The sequence below is a fragment of the Fonsecaea erecta genome, assembly GCF_001651985.1.
Source record: "Fonsecaea erecta strain CBS 125763 chromosome Unknown Scaff4, whole genome shotgun sequence".
NCBI classification, from domain to species: Eukaryota; Fungi; Ascomycota; class Eurotiomycetes; order Chaetothyriales; family Herpotrichiellaceae; genus Fonsecaea; species Fonsecaea erecta.
In genome coordinates, this window is record NW_017387247.1 from 1,407,140 (window position 1) to 1,424,323 (window position 17,184).

General features: G+C 52.3%; 7 protein-coding genes across 7 annotated transcripts; 5 read left to right on the forward strand and 2 right to left on the reverse strand.

The window, feature by feature from the left end:
• Positions 1 to 44: 44 nt before the first annotated feature.
• AYL99_05270 (hypothetical protein) lies at positions 45 to 3,572 on the forward strand (the record flags this gene model as incomplete). The annotated part of the gene is made up of 1 exon (XM_018836782.1): positions 45 to 3,572. One exon carries the CDS (start codon positions 45 to 47, stop codon positions 3,570 to 3,572), a length of 3,528 nt encoding a protein of 1,175 aa, XP_018693635.1.
• Positions 3,573 to 3,670: 98 nt separating this feature from the next.
• AYL99_05271 (hypothetical protein) lies at positions 3,671 to 4,438 on the reverse strand (the record flags this gene model as incomplete). The annotated part of the gene is made up of 1 exon (XM_018836783.1): positions 3,671 to 4,438. The coding sequence occupies one exon, from the start codon at positions 4,436 to 4,438 to the stop codon at positions 3,671 to 3,673; it is 768 nt and encodes a 255-aa protein (XP_018693636.1).
• Positions 4,439 to 4,689: 251 nt separating this feature from the next.
• Positions 4,690 to 6,170, forward strand: AYL99_05272 (60S ribosomal protein L7; the record flags this gene model as incomplete). The annotated part of the gene is made up of 4 exons (XM_018836784.1): positions 4,690 to 4,712; positions 5,194 to 5,305; positions 5,490 to 5,656; positions 5,711 to 6,170. The coding sequence occupies 4 exons, from the start codon at positions 4,690 to 4,692 to the stop codon at positions 6,168 to 6,170; spliced, it is 762 nt and encodes a 253-aa protein (XP_018693637.1).
• A 1,043-nt stretch (positions 6,171 to 7,213) lies between these two features.
• AYL99_05273 (hypothetical protein) lies at positions 7,214 to 7,684 on the forward strand (the record flags this gene model as incomplete). The annotated part of the gene is made up of 1 exon (XM_018836785.1): positions 7,214 to 7,684. One exon carries the CDS (start codon positions 7,214 to 7,216, stop codon positions 7,682 to 7,684), a length of 471 nt encoding a protein of 156 aa, XP_018693638.1.
• Positions 7,685 to 8,143: 459 nt separating this feature from the next.
• On the reverse strand, positions 8,144 to 9,616 carry AYL99_05274 (hypothetical protein; the record flags this gene model as incomplete). The annotated part of the gene is made up of 4 exons (XM_018836786.1): positions 8,144 to 8,886; positions 8,944 to 8,972; positions 9,048 to 9,446; positions 9,498 to 9,616. The coding sequence occupies 4 exons, from the start codon at positions 9,614 to 9,616 to the stop codon at positions 8,144 to 8,146; spliced, it is 1,290 nt and encodes a 429-aa protein (XP_018693639.1).
• A 722-nt stretch (positions 9,617 to 10,338) lies between these two features.
• AYL99_05275 (hypothetical protein) lies at positions 10,339 to 14,785 on the forward strand (the record flags this gene model as incomplete). The annotated part of the gene is made up of 3 exons (XM_018836787.1): positions 10,339 to 10,719; positions 10,766 to 13,753; positions 13,799 to 14,785. The coding sequence occupies 3 exons, from the start codon at positions 10,339 to 10,341 to the stop codon at positions 14,783 to 14,785; spliced, it is 4,356 nt and encodes a 1,451-aa protein (XP_018693640.1).
• Positions 14,786 to 15,161: 376 nt separating this feature from the next.
• On the forward strand, positions 15,162 to 17,095 carry AYL99_05276 (phosphomethylpyrimidine kinase; the record flags this gene model as incomplete). Its single annotated transcript, XM_018836788.1, has 5 exons — positions 15,162 to 15,214; positions 15,277 to 15,458; positions 15,541 to 15,623; positions 15,686 to 16,817; positions 16,974 to 17,095. 5 exons carry the CDS (start codon positions 15,162 to 15,164, stop codon positions 17,093 to 17,095), a joined length of 1,572 nt encoding a protein of 523 aa, XP_018693641.1.
• Between the last annotated feature and the right edge of the window lie 89 nt (positions 17,096 to 17,184).

Sequence of the window (17,184 nt, forward strand, 5' to 3'; positions counted from 1 at the left end):
GGGAGGAGGGCAGCAGCCATCTTTCAACAGTTGGGGACGATAAGATGACCAAATTTCCGACCGGCCAGTCTGCTGAAGCCCTTCGTCTTCGAGGCCTCGATGCCCAAGTGCGGGATCAGGATGACTTGGAACGAGATATTGGGCGGGAGGCAGATCGGCTCTTATTTGAGCAAGCCCATCAGCGGGACCAACAGCGACTCGAAAAATCCAAGACACAAAAGGAGAAACTTCAAAACCAGATCAAAAAGACACGAGATGACATGCTTCGCCCCATTGGAACTACTCAACGAGCGCGTCTGCGCCTCGATATCGATCGCATGCAAGGTCAAATCCAGGAATTGGACAATGATATTGCTGAGATTGAGGAAAGAATGAGAGAACGAGAAGATACGGCAGGGATGGCAGGTCAACCCGACGCCGCAGCTACTGGACGCTTACCGAACGAAAGTCAGCGTGACTATTTGATCAGGACTGGCAAAATCACTCCTTTCTCCAAATTTGGTCTGACATCGCATGGAGAATCTTCGACGACTTTACAGGGAGCCCTTTTTGACGCCGAGGAAGAACCAGAACTCCCTGATGTCGAGCCTCGCGCAGAAGGTGCAAAGTCCATGTCCCACCGGAATCTGAGACAGCCCGGCTTTTCCACTGGCTTCACTGATTCGAGCGCGGAAGACGAGATTCAAGCCGACCAACCCCGAAAGCGCAGACGTCTCATGAATCAGTTGCCCATAAAGGACGAAGACTCATCATCATATGACGAAGGCGACGTCGGAGACCAATCCGTTTCAGAATCCGAGGATGATCTCGATGACGAAATGCCAACTACATCGGGGAAAAAACCGAGAAAAGGTCGGAAAGCGGCAGCCCAAGTCGAGAATGAGATTGAAGACTTCCGTGGCGTTGACGATGGCAATGAAACTGTCTATAAATCCAGGTTGAAAAAATGGGCTTTGCGGAGACAGAGAGCCAGAAAATATGCAGCGCGGAATCTGACGGGTGAGGAACAAGAACAGAATGGAACAAAAGAGGAAGATTCAGAGAATGTCGCAGAAGAAGCATATCTGCCACATCCCGAAATTCCAGACACTCTCTTCGATGATGGCTACAAGCTACCCGGAGACATCTTTCCCAGCCTGTTCGATTATCAGAAAACTGGAGTGCAATGGCTCTATGAGCTCTACACGCAACAAGTCGGGGGAATTATTGGCGATGAGATGGGCTTGGGCAAGACAATCCAGATCATCGCTTTTCTGGCCGGCTTGCATTACAGCAGGAAACTGGATAAGCCTATCATTGTAGTCTGCCCGGCTACGGTTATGAAACAATGGGTCAACGAATTTCACCGCTGGTGGCCACCTTTTCGAGTCACCATTTTGCATTCTTCCGGTAGCGGGATGGTCAATTTGCGAAACGAATCCAGCAAAGAAGATAAGCTACTTGATCTGGAATGGGATCCGACTCAGAGACAGCAACCGCTGACTGGAGCACAGAAGGCTGCTCGAAAGGTCCTACGGCCTATTCTAGAGCAAGGAGGTGTGCTCGTGACAACTTACTCTGGGCTACAAACTTACGCGCCTCTGTTAATCCCGGTCGACTGGCAATATGCTATCCTCGACGAAGGACACAAGATTCGAAATCCAAACACCGCCATCACTATCTACTGCAAAGAGCTACGCACTCCGAACCGAATCATTCTTTCTGGAACCCCTATGCAGAACAATCTCATTGAACTGTGGTCTCTCTTCGACTTTGTTTTCCCCATGCGCTTGGGCACGCTGGTCAATTTTCGCAATCAGTTCGAGATACCGATTCGACAAGGGGGATACGCAAATGCGTCGAATTTGCAAGTTCAGACTGCTTTCAAATGTGCAGAAACGCTTAAAGAGGCCATCAGCCCGTACTTGCTGCAACGCTTCAAGATCGATGTTGCCTCAGATTTACCCAAGAAAAGCGAGCAAGTTTTGTTTTGCAAGTTAACGCATCTGCAGCGCGAAGAATACAAGAGATTCATCGGCTCGGGTGAGATGGACGCAATCATCAATGGCAAGCGTCAAGTTCTCTATGGGGTCGATATACTGCGCAAGATTTGCAACCACCCAGATCTGACAGATCACAAACGGTTATCAATCAAAGCAGGATACAACTATGGCGACCCGTCGAAGTCCGGCAAGATGCAGGTTGTTGGTTCACTTCTAGAACTATGGAAGGAAACCGGCCACAAGACACTTTTATTTGCCCAGCATCGTATCATGCTTGACATCTTGGAGAAGTATGTCAGGTCGCTTTCGGGTTTCAAGTACAGACGCATGGACGGAAACACGCCCATCCAATTGCGACAGAGTATGGTTGATGAATTCAACACCGACCCAGACCTCCATGTTTTCCTCCTGACGACCAAGGTTGGCGGGCTCGGTATCAATCTGACGGGTGCCGACAGAGTGATCATCTACGACCCTGATTGGAACCCTTCGACCGACCTGCAAGCTAGAGAAAGGGCCTGGCGATTAGGGCAGAAGCGCGAGGTAGCCATATACCGTCTGATGACTGCTGGCACCATTGAAGAGAAGATCTACCATCGCCAGATATTCAAGCAATTCTTGACGAACAAGATTCTCAAGGATCCAAAACAGCGGCAGACATTCCACCTGAATGATCTGCACGATCTATTCAGTCTAGGAAACGAAGGAGAGCCGACCGAAACGAGCATATTATTTCAGGATGCGCAGGTTAAGCGTCCTTCTAAGTCAGCGAAAGCTCCCGAGGCCACCAGAATCAATGCCGAAAAAAAATCGACGAGCGTCGCAGGGGACACAACGATTGGCGACCTACCAGGAATATCATCCATGGAGCAATTTGCCGGAGAGATCGAAGAAGAGGAGCAGGCGAACAAGGGCGGCACCAACAATTCCGAGGACAGGATGATGGAAGGCATCTTTTCGCGCGCCGGTATTCACTCCGCGGTCGAGCATGATACGATTATTGACGGAAAAGCTGGAAAGAAGGTCGCAGCTGATCCGGCTCTGGTTGAACAAGAGGCGCGAAAAGTGGCTGCTGAAGCGGCTAGAGAACTGCGACGTGCAGGTGAAGTTGCTCGCACTGTTCCAATCGGCACGCCCACTTGGACGGGACAGTTTGGTATCTCTGGCCGGCCTCAGGAGACAACAGCACAGAGGGCATTCAGCTCCAATTCCCGAAACAGAGGTGGTGGGATTCAGTCGTCTAGTCTCCTGACAAACCTGCAGCAGCGGCAGGGCGGACTTGCACCGAGCCGAGATGGTACTCCAAGAACAGCCAGTCCTGCTAGATCCACAGACTCGACAGCTTCGATTTCCAGAGATGCAACACCAACCTTGCCTCAAGGCAAGGACTTTGGTAAACTGATACGTGACTACCTCACCACCCACGGAGGAAGTGTATACACTCAGATGCTGATCGACCATTTCAATCGCTTCTGCACTACTCCTCGAGCGACTCTGGAGTTCAAGGAGACCTTGAAGTTGATCGCCAGGCTGGAGAAGGGGAGCCGGGGTCGTGGGCGATGGGTGCTCAAGGACGAATATAAGAAGTAAATGGATGATGTCCTCCGCGACTCGAGCCAGGCCACAATTGATAGAACGACAAGATCGCCCATTTCAAAGAATTGTCGAGTTCCCTTTCGTGGACTCCATTAGTCACTCTCGTCTAGGAGTCCCTGGGGTGACCAATATTCAGGTTCTGGACACTGATAGTCCACCCACACCAGAGAATCAGCCAGTAGATCTTGGATGACAGTCTCGGCACGAGCCCGCTCCCATCCTAGGTTGAGCTGTAGGAGGGACACTGTCACACTGCCGAGGAGCTGTAGAACCTCCAGCACGGTGGATTGATCCGTGTTGAACTCCTTTGGGACCGATCGTATGAACCGTTTGTTCGCGATTGTGAGAATGACAAATCCCGACCCCAGGGGTTCCAGTGATTTAACAGCCCTCTCGATGTCATCTTCTGACACTTGCAGACCACCACCGATGGCTCTTCCCCTGGCCACGCTCTCACAGCATTCCTTCAATCCAATTAATCCACCATTTTCCGCCCTCGTCGCTTGACACAACTCGACCACCCTCACCGCGACCGAAAAATAAAAGTCGTTAACATCGTGGCCCAAGACTTTCGCCCAGAGCGAATCCGCTTTTTTACCTTTGATGTTAGAGCCCGCCAACGGGTCAACACCGATAGCATTGCACATGCGCGCGAACTCGGCGCGGAACGTCGGGTTGGATTTGATGGTCGCCGCATGTTCGAGTGCGAAGTTATGTAGGAGAGACTGGAAAACCTCCAGCTGTGCCTGGAGCGAGGCAGCATTGGCGGATTTCAAGTTTGAGCCGTGAGCGGCGTAGGACTGGGCCGTGGCATTTCTATTTGAGAAGGCGCCCAAGCCAACGCCTCTCCTGGTCGACATTCCTGTATTTTAGGATAGATAAACATAAGGACGAACATCAGAAAGGAACAATGAGTTGGTGAACTTGGCTGTGACATTGTCAGACAGAAAACGCCTAATGCATGTGCCAAGAAATCAGAAGTCAGCCTTTCCGTTTTAGGTTTAGACTCCAAGCCGCCCACAACTCGAATTTAATCCCGGCGCAGTTGAAACTTTTTGATATTCCTCACTTCTTCAACCTTGGCCGGCGCTCAACAACATCATCAGACAAGATGACCAAGCCAATTGTGAAGTCGTAAGTATCTCTTACCATCCTGCTGACAGTTGGTATCTTCAGATATGGTCCGCTCCCTTTTCGCTGGTTTCGCTGCCGCCGTTCCAGCTCGATCATCCCAATGGCTCTACCCCGAAGACATATGAGAAATCATCGTTTGGGAAACAAAAGCCGGGGCGTTGAGGTTAGAGGAGTTGACGCTTCTTCCTCGAAATACATTGAGCTCGTATGACTTGCTCGCTTTGTCGCAAGACTTGAGCACCTGTCATGGAGTCAAAAGCTTTCCTGATCTCTGAACAGGGTGTTGTCAGTTGAGAGTTCTAAGATTCGAAAGGACCATGTGTGACTACTGGCGTCCATTCAGTCTTTTTCTCACTGATTAAATCTATTTCGTCGAGTTTACGCCCAATCACCAGTTTGAGAATGCCGCGCCATAGCTGCAGTTCCGACTCGGCGATCATTTCACCCGCGGACTATACTGATTCGATTTCCTCCCGTACAGATCCGTGCCGACGCAGGACCAGGTCCTCGTGCCCGAGACCTTGTTGAAGAAGAGAAAGAGCCAGGAGAAGGCCAGAGAGCAGCGTGCTGCCACGCTCGAGAAGAGAAAGAAGGTCAGTACACCGTCCAAGTTTGCATGGGAAAATAAATGTGGTGATGATAAATTCCACTGCGCGGCTAGACCTCAGGTCAATGTTGTCGCTTTGTTATACCATCTTTCGGGGCTGAACATTCTTGCCGCCTTCACAATGGTTGATCACTTGGGAGTACCGAATGTCGGCTAACATTTCATCTTAGGCCAACAAGGAAAAGCGCGGTGTCATCTTCAAGCGTGCTGAGACATACGTCAAGGAGTACCGCGATGCTGAGCGCGAGAAAATCAGACTCGCTCGCCTGAGCAGACAACAGGGCAACTTCTTCGTTGATGAGCAACCCAAGCTGGTTTTCGTCGTCAGAATCAAGGGGTGAGTCTCTGTTTCGATCATACCTTGGCTTAGCAACCGCTAATTGTCGTTTAGTATCAACAAGATTGCTCCCAAGCCTCGCAAAATTCTCCAGCTCCTCCGTCTCCTCCAGATCAATAACGGCGTCTTCGTCAGGTTGACCAAAGCCACTCAAGAGATGCTCACTATCGTCAACCCCTACATTGCCTACGGTTATCCCAACCTCAAGACTGTTCGCGAGCTCATCTACAAGCGTGGATATGGCAAGATCGACAAACAGCGCATCGCTCTCACTGACAACCAACTCATCGAGGACAATCTGGGCAAGTACGGCATTGTGTGCATGGAGGACTTGATCCACGAGATCTTCACTGTTGGACCCAACTTCAAGCAAGCAAGCAACTTCCTGTGGCCCTTCAAACTGTCCAACCCCAACGGTGGTTTCCGTGCCAGGAAATTCAAGCATTACATCGAAGGTGGCGATCTCGGTAACCGGGAGGAAGCTATCAATGCGCTCATCAAGCAGATGAACTAGAATTGACAGGTCAGCTTGGAGATGTGGCCACAGTCCGATTTCTTAAGTAGCGACCCGGGGCAGAAGCAAATAGGCTTCGGAGCACCAATGGTTCGATGAATGAAAAGGGGTCCGGGTGCAAGTCATTCAATGTCAACGCAAAAGCGGCTCCATCATTGAGGGATGCTAGTGAAAATGAGATGAGATGAATTTCCGCCGACGTGCTCTGTTCCTCGTTTGGTATATTTGAAGCAAAGGGAGACGAACCCTGTAATGCCCTACTCGTGTACATGACTAACATGTCCGGAAGTCAATCTTTAGGAGATGGCATGTCGCCAACAGACACAATGTCTTGATATGTGAAGTTCGTTCCCAGAGTGCCTGTAGGTGGCAGACATTTGGTTTCACGTTGAAGCCCTGGCTGGAAAGAGGCAGGAGGCTCTATCCAAGGAGGTAAATGCTGTTTTTCGCATCTTCCTATGTGGATGGATGTTTCAACAACTCGATACCCTGGATCTTCACATCAATACCTACATTTGCATCCACCGTTGTGTTTGATATTGAGCTTTATCCACCTCTGGATGGTATTGGAGCTGTTCTCGGCAAAGGCAACTAAGGATCACACAAGGTCACCAGACCCTGGAGAACCTGTTGGTCTTAACTGATAGATAGTCAGAGAGACTTTGGACTGTCCGAAAATAGTTAATCATTTTCGCTTAATACTGGCGACACAGGCGAAGGGTAGCGAAGACTGACATCCAGGTAGTGCGGAGTTACTCGTATTCGTAAACTATCTCGTCGACATTACTGCTTCAAGTCAAGCTCTCAGGCACCAATGCATCCAGAGTTTGTCTGCCTTGTACTAGACCCGACCTAGGACAGATAGACGTCCAAACCGAATATGCATTGGAAGCTATTTATTCCTCTGCAACCCTGTGTGGTTGTGAGAAGGACTTTCGCCTTTCCCCAGCTTCACATTTTCTTCTCTCGACTTGAGGTACTTACTTCATCTCACCAGAATCCACATTCCTCTTCGGCACCTTTGTTCTTCTTCCGAGAGTCCCATGGCTGAAAACATGAGCACCCCAACCGGAGAGAAGAAGACCTTCACTGGTTCCTGCCACTGCGGCTTCATCAAGTACAAAGTCGCCCTGGCCCTGACCGACCCGCCCACGGCCGGCCGCTGCAACTGCACCATCTGCGTGAAACAGGGCTTCACAGGCATCCGGCTCCCGCGCGAGGACTTCACGCTGCTCTCGCCGGCGTCGCTGTCCGAGGCGCGCGACTACCAGTTCCGCTCGCCAGACATCCACAAGTACTTCTGCGGCACGTGCGGCGTCCACGTCTGCGGCGAGGGCAAGTTCGAGTACCCCCCGGGCACCATGCACGAGTTTTTCTCTATCAACGCCGTCACCCTCGATCAGCCCCAGGACGGCCTCGATCTCAGCACGTTCAAGATGCGCTATGTCGACGGGCGGAATGACAACTGGGGTGCGGGCGTCAAGGATGTGCCCTGGCCGTGTGGTCCTGTGTAAATCGAAGAACGCAACGGGTCACAACTGATGGGGACGGATGGACAGGGGCGAGCTCAACAGATGTCATGGAGCGAACCTTGCCTTGGTTCATTATGAGTGGAAAAATCTCTCCTCCTCTACAAACAAGGATCCCTTAGTTCAGGCAGCTTGCACGCCACGAATAGCCTTGACTTGATCGTAAAATAGGCAAAACTAGCTTGTCCCTGGAGCTGGGCTCAGATCATGGCTTCTACGAGGTACGAAGAGGGCAGCGCTCATTTGTGCGGTCTTGACTTTATCATATCATTCCATCAGTCTCTTCTGCATGCAACCGTAATCTATCTCTTCCACAAGGAACAATGATCTTGTCAATAGCCCTCTCGATACTCGTTCGGGGACGTCAGGAACGGATTTCACCTAGACTCCCTTCATAGCCTCTTGCATCCTTCAGAAGAGACGATGAACCGACGACAACGGACCTCACTGCTGTTGCGCAAGGTAGACCTGCAGAGCCGCATCCCATATTCCCCCAGCGTCTTCGTCCCATCCGGCCGACATCCCAGTCTGGAGCATGACCCGATAGGTTTCGACGCCGACGTTGTTGAGCATGTAAGGCGAAACGATCTCGCCTTCGTTGTTCCTTGCATCCCACCTCTCGGCAATTGTGAAACGCCTCAATGTCGGATGATGAGACAAGGCGTTGAATAGCGGCTGCCACTCCTCATTCGTCGGATCCTCCAGCCGAAGTCCGTCAGGGCCCTGAGGATGGCAGTCTCTCAGTGACACCTCTCGCAGCGCAGTGCAGCTTGTGACGATATCTGTGAGGTGTTCAATACCGAGCAGGATGCCCCCGAGGGTGAGAGTGCGAAGTCGCGGGAGTGTAATCGGCGACAGAGACGGCAATGTCAAGCGAGGAAATGGCACGTAGCGGTCAACACTCAACTCTCTTAGGTTCGGGAGAGGCTTTTGAAGGAGCGAGGTCAAGCAAAATTCGGCCGCTGCGTCTCGTTCCATGAGGTCGTACTCGTTGTCGTGCTCCTCGATTACCAGGTCCGGGAATTTGAGTGTCTCGAGTCTGCTGAGATCCAGCAGGTTCCACGAAGGCGGCGGCGTGATGCTGAAGTGCTGCGCGAGGGTTCGGTGGATGAAAATAGCGTTGATGTCCATGCAGGAAGATTCAAGACACTGTATTGCCGTCGTGAACATCTGGCCGTCACCGGCACCTGTGCGGTCGTACAGCGTGCACCTGGACTGGTGGCAAGGCCGGCAATGACTCGTACCCGAATCTTCGCTTGGATCGAGAGGGTGTCTGCCGAACATCGAAAGCAGTTCAACATCGGTCGCATGCTTGAACGTCCGAAGCGCCGCAGTCCAGAGTCCTTACAGCTCGCCGCTATTCATAATATATTCATCCACGCGTGCTTTTCCACGGTGGTTTCCGAAAGCCGCCGCAACTTCAGATTCCGTTGTCGGGATGGCGCCCCAGTGTCCTTCCACGTGCTTGCGGCCTCGAACAGGCAGGTCGGATTCATGCTGCGACAGGATCTCAAGCGCTCTAGTGAAACCCTTGAGGTCGAGGCTGGTGGAAAATGGTGTCGGGAGAAAACTGGTCTTTCTCACAAAGGGCGCGATGGACAAGAGGCTGGAGGGCCGAAGGCAGTTGAAGCTAAGTCGCGTGGCCTGCAGCGTGACCTCCTTAAACACGGCCGCCTTGATGATGCCGGCCTGGCTGAAGCCTCGGCAAGTTAGCCTTACGGACAACAGCGTAGAGAGAACACAGTATCTGTTTCAAAGTCAGCTCAAGTTTCGGTCTTAGCGCTATAGCCACACTCACATGTCGGCCTTGTGTTCTCGCGACCAGATTGGGTTGCTCAACCTCTCAAATTCTGCCACCAACACTCCCACGACCATGTACTGGATCTCGGGCGCGAGATTTTCCTCCGACGCAGACATTTTTGATGTTCAAGGAATTCTTGTTTGGTTTTGCCTTCCACAGTTGTCGTGATTGTGAGCTGTCCACAGTTGGAGAGTGAGAAGTCCATGATGGAGCAAGAGCTGTAGGAAAACACTTCTTAGATAGATTCATCTCATATAAAGCGGCAGCTAGTTTCCTAGTGCCGTCTGTGATATTCTTTGCTTGGCGGTATTTTCTGTGCTCCCTAGGTTTTTTGTCTGAATAGGTTGTGAAGATACTTTATACATTACATTTTCCGTCGGTTGCCGGTTGTTCAGCAAACATGGCTTGTCAGCTCACAGGGTTGGACAACATGCCTTCCACAAGTTTTCTTGAGTTTTCTTGGCTCCTTTGATAAGTAGCATGGAATGTTTGATGGATACATCTGAATGCACAAAGTGCTGATCAACTCCACCCAGCAGAGCATAGCTGGGTGTTGGCTGGCGAGGCTGGAAATCGTAAGGGGTGAGTGAGGTTGTGACTTACCGGCGAGTAGGGCTAACTCGGAACAATATTCATCCGTCACGAGAACACGAGCGCGAAGGTGGAGCTACTTCGCGGAGTCCCGCTCACCACGCGTCTTGTACGCGACGTGACAGGACGCGAGGTTCTTTCAATTAGCCCACTCACCTTCAAGCCACCACTATTCTTCCTCTATATGTCCAGTTAACTACCTCTCAATCTTTGTACTGCCATTGTTGCAGCTGTCGGAGCTTGCACAATGTCGCACCGTTCAGCACTTGCTCAGCTTCGAGCTCAGCGAGCTTCCGGCAAGACACGGCTCGATTCCTACCAGGTCGAAGACCAAGGTGCCATTTACGACGAAGTCGACGAAGATGGTTACAAGAAAGTTGTGCGAAGTCGCCTTGACAAAGACGACTTTGTTGTCGACGACAATGGGGAAGGCTACGCAGACGACGGTCGAGAAGAATGGCAAAATGAACGACAAGAATATAGTAGTGACGATGGCGAGGAGCTTCCACTAAAAGGGAAAGCCGCAAAGCGAAAACGCGAAGAAGATCGTGAGAAAGAAGACCGCACCAACCACAAGATCCTAAACTACTTCAACAATGGCCCTGTGGCAGCGGCTCCTAAGCCCAAGGTACATCTCTTGCTCAAATATATCTGGTCGATTCTGATTATTCTAGATCCAAACTACTGCCGAAGACGAAGCGTTCATGGCCGATCTCCTGGGGGAAGTCGACGCCAATATCCTCTCGACCCGGAAATACACAGCAAAACCAGTCAAATCCGAGAATCGACGCAAGGTCAGGGTGCTCTCTCCTCCACTTTCCCGCGAGCAACCTCGACAGAAGTACCAAGCGCCGACCACCGAGCTGGTTGACACTCCACCTCCGCAGTCTGTACAAGAGGATGACCATATGGCAACGTTTGATGACGACAATATCATGAGCGATCCTCTTCCTTCCTCGCCGGTCGTCAAGGCTGTAGAGCGCAAGGCGAAGGTTCAGATCAAAGAGGAGGACGAGGATGAAGATATCATGGATGTTGCCCAAGTTGTTGGGCACGAAGCTGCCCAATCAACAAGTATCAATATGACTGGCAGCAGACCGCCACCAAAGATCAAGGCTCATCCACAGCTTCCATCACCCCAGAGCTCTTCCCCACCGTTGCCTCCAGTCACCGAGGTGGATGCTTCTTCATGGAACAAGATCACTAGCAAGTTGAATATCCAGAGCAGTCCGTCTTCGGAGATGCGTACCTTCGGTAAAATGAAGCCTCAAGATGCTGTTGAAGAGGACGGCAGCCTGCGCATGTTCTGGCTCGACTATACCGAAGTCAATGGCAGTCTCTGTCTTTTTGGAAAGGTTAAGGACAAGACGAGCGGGCAGTATCGTAGCGCATTCGTCAAGGTCGACAACGTTCTCCGCAAGCTCTTCTTCCTTCCAAGGAAGTACAGGGTTGTCAACGGCAGGGAAACTAGCGAGGAAGTCGAGATGGATGATGTGTACGGCGAAGTCGATTCGTTGATGTCCAAAATGAAGGTTTCTACCAGAAAGGTCAAGCCATGTACACGGAAGTACGCATTTGAGCTCCCTGATGTCCCGAAGGAGGCCGAATATCTCAAGCTTCTCTATCCCTACGACAAGAATGCGCTTCCGATGGACCTACAGGGAGAGACATTTTCCCGTGTATTTGGCGCGAACACGGCTTTGTTCGAACAGTTCGTGCTATGGAAGAACATCATGGGCCCGTGCTGGTTGAACATTGAAGATGCCGACTTCAGCGCTGTCAATAATGCCTCTTGGTGCAAGTTGGAATGTGCTGTCACCAAACCGGCCAACATTACCGTCTTGAGCAACTCTGAGAACCTTGAAGCTCCACGTCTTACATTGATGTCCCTGGCATTCCGGACTCAACTCAATGTCAAGGAGAATAAACAGGAAATCTTGATCGCGAGTGCTCGAATCTACGAGAATGTCTCCCTGACCGACACGACTCCTCCCGAAGAAATGCCATCTCGGACATTCACAGTGATGCGACCATCCGGATCTGCTTATCCCGTTGGCTTTGAAACAGAAACCAAAAAAAGGAACGACACGGTTATGCTTGAGAAGACGGAACAATTTCTCCTTAGCAAGTTCCTTGCACTTTTCGAAAGGGTGGACCCTGATGTCTTGATTGGCCACCAACTTCAAGAAGTCGACTACAGCATTTTACTCAGCCGCTTGAAAGAGAAGAAAACCCCAGGGTGGCACCGGATCGGTAGATTGAAGCGAGGAGAATGGCCCAAGTCCTTTGGCAGAGGTGCCACATTCTGTGCTGAGAGACAGCTCCTGGCAGGGCGGCTCATGTGCGACCTGGCAAACGACATGGGCAAGTCTTTGATGACCAGGTGTCAACAATGGAGCTTGACAGAGATGTGCGATCTGTATCTCGGACCGGACAACCGTCGCCGTGAGCTGGACAATGAAGCAGCCTTGAAGACCTGGGCCACCACTCGTGACGGCTTACTCAACTACGTTACCCACTGCCACGCCGACACTTTCTTCATTGCGGCGCTTGCTTTGAAACTGCAAATGCTGCCACTGACCAAAGTTCTCACAGAACTTGCTGGGAACTCGTGGGCTCGTACCCTGAGCGGCACACGAGCCGAACGGAATGAGTATATTCTACTACACGAGTTCTACCGCAACAAATACATCTGTCCCGATAAGGAATTCGGTAAAGGTCGTGCGAAACAAGCGCAGGAAAATGAAGACGAAGACGATGGAGCTGACACCAAAAAGAAGGACAAGTACAAAGGTGGCCTCGTCTTTGAGCCAGAGAAGGGTCTCTACGACAAGTTCATCCTCGTTATGGATTTCAACAGTTTGTACCCCAGCATCATCCAAGAATACAACATCTGCTTCACGACTGTTGATCGCTCAGCCACTGCCGCAAATGAGAACGAGGAGAAGGTGCCAGAGGTCCCAATCGATCAACCACAGGGCATTTTGCCGAAGCTTATCGCCAACCTTGTCACGCGCCGTCGGGAAGTCAAGAAGCTGATGAAGGACAAACGAGCCTCTGCAGAGCAACAGGCACTCTGGGATACCAAACAAATGGCGTTGAAACTTACAGCCAACTCCATGTACGGGTGCCTCGGTTATACCCAATCCCGCTTCTACGCACGGCCGCTAGCCATGCTCACCACCTTCAAAGGTAGAGAGATTCTAAGAAGCACCAAGGAGCTTGCAGAAAGCAACCAACTCCAGGTCATCTATGGCGACACCGATTCCGTCATGATCAACACCAATGCAGACAATATAGCACAGGCGCTAAGTGTTGGGCTCGAGTTCAAGCGCTCAGTCAACGAGAGATACAGGCTACTGGAGATTGATATCGACAACATTTTTCGACGCTTGCTGCTACATGCCAAAAAGAAGTATGCCGCCATCAACATGGCGGAGATCGATGGCAAGTATGTTGAGAAGCTTGAAGTCAAAGGTCTTGACATGAAAAGAAGAGAATACTGCGCTTTGTCCAAGGAGGCGTCTCAGAAGCTGTTGAACGAAATCCTTTCGGGCGAAGATTCAGAGGTTGTCCTCGAGAAGATCCACGAATATCTCCGGGAGCTGTCAGGCAAAATGAGGGAGAACGCCATCCCCGTTCAGAAATATGTCATCTACACGGTAAGTTTTCGGTGACCCCTTACGAGGCATTGCTAATTCGTCCAGAAACTTGGCAAGAATCCAACAGAATACCCCAACGCAGATTCGATGCCTCAGGTACAGGTTGCTCTCCGTGAGATCAGTCGAGGCAAAACCGTCCGGGTCAACGACGTCATGTCATACATTGTGACCATGGGAGACGAACAGACAAAGGGTCTCCCTGCGCCGAAACGATCTTATACGCCCCAGGACGTTCAAAAACCAGATTCTGGTCTTGTCCCGGACGTTGAATACTACCTCCATAAACAGATCTTCCCGCCGATTGAAAGGCTGTGCGCACCCATCCCCGGGACTGACTCGGTCAGACTCGCCGAATGCTTAGGCCTGGACGTGCGTAAATATCAAATCAACACTTCGAACGGCGGCAGTCAACGAAGTACCGAGATTTTCCCTCTCGAATCACAGATTCCGGACAGTGTCCGCTTCCAGGATGCCGTGAGACTCAGTCTGAGGTGCAGAGAATGTATGCAGGCAACGGTATTCGAGGGACTTTGTGATTCAACCGATTCATGCACACCCGAGGGTATCTTGTGCGGCAACGTCGAGTGCAGGAAAGTCATTCCACGATTGAGAATTGTTATGCAACTGGAGTCGCAAATCCGGGCGCAGACCTGTGCCTACTACGAAGGCTGGCTGGTCTGTGACGACCCCTCTTGTGGCAACCGAACCCGGCAGATGTCAGTCTATGGACACCGCTGTCTGGGCCCAAGTGGGCGCGCTGAGGGCTGTCTTGGACGGATGTCGTATGAATATTCTGAGAAGAAGCTATACAACCAGATGTTGTACTTTGCGGCCTTGTTTGATGTTGAAAAGGCCAAAAACAAGGCGCGGTCAGAGAAGGAATATGCGGAGAAAAAGGATCGGATCATGGTGCTCGCGGAGACGAACAAAGAAGCATTTGAGGCGATCAAGGCTGTCGTGGATGGATATTTGAGGAAATGTGGGCGACAGTGGGTGGAAATGGATACGCTGTTCAGCTTCGCTCTGAAGTGATGTTGGGATACGGGGCTTTGGAGGACGTTCATTCGTTGAATAGATGAGATACGACAATCCACCATAATTACCGACACAAAGCGTGATTCGAGGAATCTGAGGCATAGCGGCACCAGCAGCAAGTGAGCGAGTCTATCGCCCAATATACGCGGCATCTATTCCGGAGCCAAATGACCTCAGCAACGGTGGAGATACGGCTATTGTTCCGTGTTCTTTTATTGGCTCCAGGTGAACGACATTCTCAATCATACTCGACTCATAACTTGGTCTGGCTGCCAAACCAACTTCATCTGTCGGATTGTATTCAGCCTGGAAGACCTTTTTTGTCTACCCATTTCTCTACCACTTGCCGGATGATAGGAATCCCTCGTTCAAGATGACTACTCCCCGAGTTCTGGTCATCGCAGGCTCTGACAGCTCTGGTGGGGCGTGAGTATTTTCCTCTTCTCTCTCTGTGCACCTTTCTCTAACACAAAGACCTCCCGTCTCAGCGGGCTCGAAGCAGACCAGAAGGTCCTTGCGGCTCATGGATGCTATGCAATGACAGCCACGACAGCTCTGACGGCTCAGAACACGTTAGGAGTTGTGGACATCCACATCACGCCACCGGCCTTTGTGGGCAAACAGATCGATGCTTGTTTGACCGATATCGGGTGTGATGCTGTCAAGATCGGTAGGTGCCCTTCTCAGACGCATTGGGCCGACCACGCTCTGCAGAACCGAGTCGCTGAGATTTGCTCAATGGGGAAAAAAAGGCATGCTCGCCTCGGCCGAAACCATTCAGGTGGTCACCGAAGCCCTTCAACGCAACAAGGTCTCTACCATTATTGTCGATCCTGTACGATCTGCTCCGACCACCGTTTCATTAACCAGAAATTCGGGTCTCATGCTTTGACGCAGGTCATGGTCGCCACCAGCGGCGCACAACTGCTTCCGGGAGACGCGGTGAAAAACCTGCGCAAAAGACTGCTGCCGATGTCGACGCTGGTCACGCCCAACATCCCCGAAGCCACGCTGCTCTTGCGCGACGCCGACGTCCGCTACAAGTCCCCTATGGATCTGGACGACTTGAAGGCCCTGGCCAAGATGGTCTACGAACTTGGTCCGCAGGCCGTGCTGGTCAAGGGAGGCCATATGCCCCTGACCAAGGACTACGTCAAAGCCACGCGTGACGAAGACAAGGCCCTCACCGTCGACGTCCTGTACGACGGCTCCGGCTACACCGTGATCGAATCGCAGTACCTGACGTCTAAAAACACCCACGGGACGGGCTGCTCGCTGGCCAGCGCCATCGCCGCCAACATAGCACTCCAAAAGTCCCAATCGCAGACCTCCCCCTCCCTGGCCACCGCCACCCGGCTCGCCGTGCACTATGTGACGACGGGGATCAAGAAGGCTGACTCGCTGATAGGCAACGGGTCGGGTCCGATCAACCACTTCCATAACGTGCAGGTCCTGCCGTTCTCGGCGGGCCACTTCATCGACTCGTACCTGCTGACGCACCCGCGCGTGGTCCGCAGCTGGCAAGCCTACACGCACCACCCGTTCGCGACGGCCATGGCGCGAGGCACGCTGCCCGAGGCCCTGTTCAAGAACTACCTGGTGCAGGACTACCTGTACCTGACGCACTTTGCGCGGGCGCACGCGCTGGCGGCCTACAAGTCGCAGACCATGGCCGCCATCGGGGCCAGCGCCCACATCGTGCTGCACGTCCAGCGCGAGATGGCCCTGCACCTGTCGTACTGCGCCGACGAGTTCGGCATCACGCGCGCCCAGCTCGAGGATCCTACCCGCACCAAGGAGTCCGCTGCCTGCGTCGCCTACAGCCGCTACTGCCTCGACGTCGGCGCCAGCCAGGACTGGCTCGCCCTGCAGATGTCCCTGGCCCCGTGTCTCATCGGCTACGGTGTCACTGCCGCCCGGCTGTTCCGCGAGCCCGAGAGCCTGCCCACCGACAAGGGCAATCGCTACTGGCGGTGGGTCGAGAACTATGTCGCCGACGACTACCGGGAGGCGGTGAGGGTTGGTCGAGGTGAGTTTCTTTTTCTTTTTCCTTTTACTTGTGTACCCCCCAGTATCTTTCTTCCCGACCGCGTTGTCTCTCCGCTGCCGGGAAGTCCATCCCTCTCTCACTAGTCTCGAACACTCGTATGCTAACCCCCCCGACTCGACTCCGGGTGTGGAGCAGAACTTATCGAAGAACACATCGTCAAGCAATCGCCCTCGCGGATAGAGGAGCTCATCGACATCTTCGTGCGGTCGACGGAGATGGAAGTCCGGTTTTGGGACTTTGACGCGCACCCTGACTAGGAATGATCACACAGACAGTCTCTGAGCGGGCGCGGCCGCAATCGTAGAAGGCTTCTTGCCCTTGTGATGGTGGTAGTGGCACCGTGTGA